This window comes from Antrostomus carolinensis, unplaced genomic scaffold (genome assembly GCF_000700745.2).
Source record: "Antrostomus carolinensis isolate BGI_N321 unplaced genomic scaffold, ASM70074v2 scaffold9082, whole genome shotgun sequence".
NCBI lineage: Eukaryota > Metazoa > Chordata > Aves > Caprimulgiformes > Caprimulgidae > Antrostomus > Antrostomus carolinensis.
Window position 1 is genome coordinate 1 of NW_010297570.1, and position 7,829 is coordinate 7,829.

Sequence of the window (7,829 nt, forward strand, 5' to 3'; positions counted from 1 at the left end):
CCCTGCTGATGGCAGGGGGGTTGTAACTGGGTGATATTTAAGGTCCTTTCCAACCCAGACCACTCTAGGATTCTATGATTCCATGATAACAAAGAGTCTGGACGCTGAGAAAAGCCTCCCACCATCACACCTCGCTGGGCTGGATCGCTTCTAATTTACACCCGCTGACATCCCCCGTGTCCCCCCTCTGTGCTGTTCATGCAGCTAGAAAACCCCAAACTCTGCTCACCGGTGGAACCAGCCACTATGGCTTTCAATTTCCTTTTGTGCCTGCGGAAGAAACACAGCAAATCAGGGAAGGAACTAAGGAAGATGCCTGAAAGAAGAAGGGGACACAGACTTGCAATAATCCTGCAAACAGCTCCTGTATCTCTAAGGATGGTGAGCCTGGTGCAGAGAGGTGATATCACTATAAAAATCATTACATTTTGGGCAAGAGGGGCAATTTCTGAACCCAGGCTGAGCCCCACTGCAGTAGGTGTTGGGATGTTGGTGCCCTCCTTTGCTTGTTGGCACTGCCAGGGCCAGGAGCAGCCACATGGATCCTCCTGGCCAGTGGGAACATTGTGGCTGGCGGGGCAGAGCCTGAGTGTTACTCACACTGTCCGGTAGTACCAGTTCATGAGGATGAAGAGCATGGCAGCCAGGAAGAGCAGGACGGCCAGCACGATGATTGCCATCTGGGAGAGAGAAAGAGGTAGTGGCAACCTCTGGCATGGAGCCAGCACCCAGCGGTGGGCACCTACCTGAAATTATTTGAGTGAAACATCCCTCCAGGCCATGGAGGGCCATCTCCAGCCCCAGATGAGCCGTTACCTGCAGAGCCGAGAGGTCATCTGGGGCCCGGGCAGTGATAGCAGGCTGCACGTCCAGCACGTTGTAGTTGCGGAAGAGGTTCCTCAGCTGCTCCTTGTTCTCGTCTATCATCTGAATCACCCTGGGAAGAGAAGGGGTGCTTGGACATCTTGACATTAATGAGGCTCTCCAAGGACTCAGTAGGCCAGGCGTTGGGCTGGGTGATGGGCCAGGTGACGTACCGCTCCACGTCCAGGATGCGGTTGGTCTCCCTGTTCACCACGTGGATCAGCAGCTCTGTCTGGGCGAAGTTCACCCGACCTTTCTTGTCAACATGGAACTGGGGAGAGACAGTAAGGTCTGCAGTGTGGGAGAGGTATCTCCTCTGGAGGCATCTCCCAAGTGTGCCACACAGTTTGGTCAAGTGGCAGGAGACCCTCAAGCCTGGCATGGGATCAGTCTGGACCCCTTCAATACACCCCAGCCTGGGGTGTGTCCATCACATTCAGAGCTCGGGGGTGTCTATGGTTTATACAGACAGGGCACCCTCAAAGGAGACCTCCCAAGCAGCATATGGAAGGTTACCTACTGCTCAAAGTAGCCTCAAAGGTGGATGGTTACCTGCACGTCATCTGTGTTGACGATAGCGCCCGTGATGTTGGAGAGCAGGCTGATGAACTCCTCCTCGAACTGCCTGACTTTGTCAGGGATCTCATTGATGATGATTTTGACTCTCTGGTCATCCCGCAAGATGTAAATCCCCACAATGGCAGTGTCATTGTGGCCCACCAGGTCAGAGGCCATGATGTCCACCACAAAGTAGCCAGGGTTGTAGGCCGTGAAGAGGTCAAAGGTTCGCAGGATCCCATCAAGGGTTCCTGAGGGAAGGACGGTCACAAGCCCAGGGTTAGTGACCCTGGTCATGGAGATGTCTTTGGCCACAGAGTTGTCTCTGGACAATGGCCCCATGCTGCCATGGCATGCAGGGTACACACCAATGCTGAAGATGTTGGCCACCTCCTCGGAGTCGTTGGAGTGCTGCTTGATGTAGCGGATGCCCAAGATGTTGTATAGGACCAGGCTGTTATTGCCTATGTCGGCGTCTACTGCGACTACTCTGATCAGCTCCGATCCCACCTTGGCGTCGGTGGCAACCCCTTTGAGATAGAGATGGGATAGGGACCTGGGGCCAGGCTAGTTCTCACTGCCCCTTCATCTGGATGAATTTTCCCTGGAGCATCTCTGTCTCCTGGTGCCCCTCCAGCCCCTGGCACCCCTTACCCGCCGTGTACTCTGACTTGGTGAACTGGGGGGACTGGTCATTGATGTCATCCAAGAAGATCCGCACCTCCTGAAGAGTCAAGTCCCCGCTGAGGTCCCAGGGCTGGGTTCTGCCTGCCCGCTGGCCCCGGGGAGGGGACCAGTTCCTCTGGCTGGATGCTTTGACAATGATGGAGTAGTATGGCTCTTTCTCCCGGTCCAGGTCTCGCAAGACCTGCAGCTTCCCCTCCCGGCTCAGCTGGAAGTTGCTCTCCCGGTTCCCAGCTGAGTGCAGAAAGGGGACCCCAGTTAGGTCCTTTTGGGCTCAGCATTTCTGAAACACCACCTCACCCATTGACCAGGGTAGAAAGGCAGCGAGGAGCTGATAGCAGTGATGGAAACCCTTGGTGAGAGGTGTGGGGGGGATGCAGAGCTGCCCATCCCCTCCCCACTCGGCACCCACCTGCTATGAAGTAGTAGACGATGGCATTGGAGCCCTCATCTGCATCCACTGCCCCGGTGACATTCCCCACCACGGTGCCCGGCCGTGAGTGCTCGGGGACAGAAAGTGCCTGGTACTGGGGACTGTCCCTCTGCCAGAGACCCCAGGAGAAGGGAATGTTATGAGCATCGAGGTTTTTTTTTTGCTTTGAAAAACTGAAATCTGATCGTGCTCCCCACCGCAGTGATGCTCAGCTTCATCACACATGCTCGCCAGCATCCCCATCCCTGCACCCCCGTGTCCTGTCCCCTCCATCCCGGCGCCTTACGGGTGGCCTGAGGAAGACCGGCTCGTTGTCATCAATGTCATCGAGCGCTACCTGGAGGGGCTGCATGGTCTCATAGGCTGGCTGTCCCTGGTCGCAGGCCACGATGATCAGCTGGGGAGAGAGGCAAAAGTGCTGTCCTGGGCAAAGCCATGTGGGCCAGGAGACATCACTGAGGCAGGGACAGAGGGGACGGCTGGGTGGTGGAGGACTCTGGGGGGATTTAACAGGGAACTGGGAGATGGCCCACCAGGATGCAAATTGATAGCCACCCAGCCACCCACCAATTGTTCAATGGCACTTAATAGCCACCCAGTTCCTGCTAAGGTGTGACATCTTCATGACTGATCCCATCCCCACCACATCACTGGCATCCCACCAGCCCCACACCGAACCCACAGCCTTGAGGACCATCCCGGCCACCCTGCGGGCGCGCTGCTGCCTGGCTCACGTTGTACACTGCCTGCTTCTCCCGGTCCAGGCGCATGGCCGTCTGGATCAGCCCACTGACCGAGTCGATGCTGAAATACTCCCAGTCTTTGTTCCCCGCCCCGGTTTTCAGCAGGTTGTAGAGCACTGCTCCGTTGAGGCCCTCGTCTTTGTCCGTGGCGTAGACCTCGTAGACATTAGACCGCAGGGGGATCTCCTGCTTGCACATGTGCAGCCCCTCAGCCCCGGCATTGCATGCGAGCCCCCTGCCCTTCCAAATGCTCTTGTATTGGGGTCAGCAGGCTCCCACCGCCCAAAACCCAACCAGGGGCTGGCAATGTGGAGCCATGATTGCCTTTGGCAGGGTGGATGTTCCATGCAGGCGTTGGAGATTGGCTGAGCCAAGCCTGGTTTCCCAGAAAGGAGAAACATCTTAAACGTCAGTGTTTCAGTCCTTGTTTATAAACAGGCTTGGCATGCAGCAATGGGACGTTTCCTTATTTTTTGCGTTGCTGGGGTTTCTGTTCCCCAAAGTTGACCCAGCATGCCTGCTCGCACGAATTGAGAGGGGCTGTTGTTGACTGTCCAGCCCCATGACCCAAACCATCTTGCCGCATGTTAAATCAAGGTCTTGTTTCATTCTTGGTGGAGAAGGAGAATGGATTTTGCCACCGGTAGGCAGAAGCACTCCCGGGCACGGTCTCAGTGTGCTATGACCCCTGCTCCCTCCCTAGGGATTTACCTCCTTGATGTGCAGGATGGTGCCATTGGGCGGGCGGACAAAGACAGGACGGTTGTCATTGATGTCAATGACCTCAACTTGGAGCATGGTGGTTCCCCAGAGAGGAGGGCGCCCCTTGTCTGTGGCCACCACGGTCAGGTTGAACCTCTCATAGGACTGCAAACGCCGCCGGCATGTGACAAGCCCAGAGTCTTTATTGATCTTGAAAGCCTCTGGGGACAGAAAAAACACATCTCTGTTTCAGGGCACTTGGCACCAGATAAATTACGGTTAGACACCAGTCTACCAGCTGAAGCACACCCCTCACTGGTGGGAAATCCTTGGGATGGAGTGATGGAGCAGAGCCTGAGGCCAGGGGTGTGGATGCTCTCAGGGTGCTGTTTCAGAGCATCCCTGCCTTCTTCCAACTCCCTGCCACCGGGCAATGATGAGGGCCCTGCTCCCAGGCCACCCTTGGCTGCGTTTCACTTGTGCTCAGGCCAGCTATAACCGGCCGGGACAGGGCAGTGTCCAGAGAAGCCCATGGGTCTCAGGAAAATGAACTTTCTGCCCTTTCCCTCTATATTTATGCTGGATTTTGCTTGGTTCTCATTACTCCTCAGCCTGCAGAGAGACTGGATTTCAGGCACTATCCACCCACAACCTCCTAGCCCTTCTTGGCTTTCCTCTAAAGCCTGTAGTGAGTTTGCTCCAAGACACATTTGTTTACATAGAAAGTCCTGCTGGGGTGGAGGAGACAAGATGATAAGCCAAGGCTGGGTTGGATGAAAGCAGGCAAAGCTGTAACATGCCACACCACAAGGAACTGGGAACTGTGGAGCAATACCGAAAGCTGCATGCTTTCGGTATGGCTCCCAGGAACACATGCACAACTTTTTACTCCAAATCAGTTGCAGGACATGGGAAGCTTGGCCCCTACATCTCCTCTGATCATTCCTCATGGTAACCCTCCTGCCTGGGGTGCAGCCCCCCACTGCCAGCACCTACCGGCTCCAGGGCCTTCAATGCTGTAGATCACCACACCGTTGTCCCCTTCATCCAGGTCAGTGGCGGTCATGGTGATCACTGATGTCCCTGCTGGCTCATTCTCATAGACGCTGGTGCTGAACTGGCTCTTGGTGAACCGAGGTCTGAAGTCATTGATGTCCAGGACTGTGATCAGCACCTTTGACAAAGCACAGCTGGCTGGGTGATGTGAGGCTGGAGACAGCTGGGCAGACCCTGGGGGCTGTACGCCCGCCATGACCCACAGCTCTGCTGCAGGAGTGCAGTGCCCTTCCTGCTCTTTGTGTTCTGCTAGCCCAATTCCTGCCTCCAACAATGGGGGCTGCCACGGCCGGGGCACCCATTCACATCGGAGCACTTGTAGACAATAGTGTCTGCTGACACACTGTCCCAAAGCCCCCTGCACCATCCACCCCACAGCCCCTGGGGTCATCTGTTCTTCCTTCTGCCTAATTCCTCCCCAGAGCCACCAGCAAGCCCACTGAGGAGGAAAGCCCAAGGTTTAACACCTTCTCTCCAGGGACCACCACATGAGGGGTGGTGGGAGGAGGAAAGCCCTACCTGTACAGAGTTCTCCCGACGGTTACTGGAGACGTCCCCAGGGTTATCCCTGGCCACAGCTGTCAGTGTGTAGTGATCCTTCTTCTCCCGGTCTAAGGCTGACAGGATATAGATGTCACCCTGCAGCACATAGAGACCTTCAGGTGGATCTCATCTGGCAGAGCTGGTACTCAAGAAGGGGCTGAAGGTGAGGTATGGGAGGAAGGCACAACGTGGGACCATCCCAGCCTCCCCTCCCTTTTCTCCCTCTGTCCCAGCCTTGGTTGGCTCCTTACCGTGTTGGGATTTATCCCAAATTTGCCCTCTCCATCTCCTAGGCTGTACTGGATGAGAGCAAACTGCCCAGAATCTGCATCCGTGGCCTTGACCCTCAGGATGACCGTACCCAATGGCACGTCCTCAAAAACAGCTTTCTGCAAGCAAAGGGAGCAGGCAAGACTGGTTGCTGCATCATTTGCGGTTTTAGCAGGCAGTAACCAAGAGCACAGGATGGCACCCAGGGGTGGGCACAGCTGGGCCCAGAACAAGATGTTCACAGAGAGCACATTGGTGAGTTGACCATCTTCTTCAGATGGTTCAAGCACAGACAGAGGGAAGAGAAGGAGAACTCCCAGCTCTGTGCCTGTCCTTTCTGGGTACTGCCCAGCACAACACGGACATGGATGGGGTAGCCCAGCTCACCTGGTAGGACGGTTGGCTGAAAACAGGATTGTTGTCATTGATGTCCACTATCTGGAGGTACACAGGGATCTCAGCGGATCTGCGGGGAGAGCCATTGTCGGAAGCTCGGACGGTGAAGTTCAGCCACTGCACTTCCTCGTAATCCACTGTCCTGTTGGCCACGACCTTCCCTGGAGGATGGCAGACCCTGAAATGAGAGACCCACCCCCTGCCACCAACCTGCCCAAGAGTTCCACCTCCACAGACCACTGACCTGCTGACTGGTCTTCCAGGCAGGCATAGCCTTCTGGGGTGAGGTTCAGCAAAAAAAAAACCATTGGCACCTTTGTCTGGGTCCACCGCTGAGATGGAGATGAGTGTGGTGCCCTGTGTGGCTCCCTCCAGGATCCTCTCGGTGAAATAGGTGACTCCGAAGGGGCGGAAGCGGGGTGTGTTGTCATTGACATCCAAGACGTTGATTGTCAGCTTGGCTGTGGCCATGGTGGAGACCACAGGGGAAGAGGACAAGTGAGGAAGAGAAGGGAAGGAATGATGGGAAGGAAGGAAAGATACAAGCATGAAACTCCAGGAAAGTCAACTAAATGGAGCTGTTCATCAAGGAAAATGGCAATATTCAGCAAAGCTGTTAAGCCCTGAGCTGGCTGTGGGACAGTCTCACCTCCTTCAGACCTACTCCTGATCTGTTTGTGCCTTCTCACACATAGGCCTGGATTTGCCAGGAGCAGGGTGGCAAGATGTCATGGTAATGAAGAAATGGGTGCCTCCCATGGTATAGTTATGGGCACATGGTCCTCTCCATCCCCAGTGCAGCCCTGGGGTGTCTGGGCCATTGGCAATAGGAGGGCTCAGAGGAGAACCTGAACCTGCTGGGAGCTGGTCCAGAATTGCTCCCACCGGAAATATTGCTGGTCAGGATGGAGAGGGAGGTGGGAGAGCTGCTGGCTACCCAGAAGCTGCGTTGGTGTCTGGGAAAGGCTGTACCAGCCCCCGGCAGCCGCTAGCCCCCACCTCACACTGCCTGGCAGAAGCCCATGCTTACCGTTGGGCACGCTGACTGAGCGGTCAATGACTTCGCTGGCATTGTCGTGGACGGAGATGGTGACCTCGTAGGTGGCCACCAGTTCCCGGTTGAGGGGGGTTTTGATCTTCACAGCTCCTGGGAACCCCAAAAAGATGGGGGTCACAGGTTGTGCCTGTGCCCCCACTACAGAGGACCTTCGGCTGACCAGTCTGCACCAGATGACTGCCTCACCTGCTGCTGTGCTTGCTCTCCTGCCTCTTCCCAAAGGCTAATGAGGAAAACACTCAAAAGCTACGGGAGGAGACAACTTCACTCCCCCTGCTCTCCATCTCCTGCCTTCCTGCCGCTCTGCTCTGCTCTGCTCTGCTCAGCTAACAGGTTCTCACACTGCCTCAGCTGGGGTAAGGGTTTGGGTTGTGTGGACAAGAGAGGTTTGGGAGCAACTGCTCCCTTGCATGACGCTTAGCTCAGCGTCTTGTCCTATACCCTTTCCAACAAGGATGCTTTTCTTTCCCAGATCAGCTCTGTGCTTCTAAAAGAGATGTGGGGAGCTCATGTCCCTCTTTCC

General features: G+C 55.7%; 1 protein-coding gene across 1 annotated transcript in view; it reads right to left on the reverse strand.

The window, feature by feature from the left end:
• Positions 1-229: 229 nt before the first annotated feature.
• The window catches only part of CDH23 (cadherin related 23), a gene marked incomplete at both ends in the record, with an annotated part of 119,411 nt that continues 111,811 nt past the window's right edge, over positions 230-7,829 (reverse strand). Inside the window, 18 exon segments of the mRNA XM_010162174.1 lie at positions 230-270; positions 601-680; positions 817-937; positions 1,038-1,135; positions 1,417-1,673; positions 1,791-1,952; positions 2,077-2,340; positions 2,519-2,648; positions 2,826-2,936; positions 3,274-3,468; positions 3,994-4,205; positions 4,981-5,158; positions 5,560-5,679; positions 5,835-5,972; positions 6,241-6,410; positions 6,494-6,552; positions 6,554-6,710; positions 7,280-7,396. Coding sequence (XP_010160476.1) covers positions 230-270; positions 601-680; positions 817-937; positions 1,038-1,135; positions 1,417-1,673; positions 1,791-1,952; positions 2,077-2,340; positions 2,519-2,648; positions 2,826-2,936; positions 3,274-3,468; positions 3,994-4,205; positions 4,981-5,158; positions 5,560-5,679; positions 5,835-5,972; positions 6,241-6,410; positions 6,494-6,552; positions 6,554-6,710; positions 7,280-7,396 — 2,610 coding nt within the window.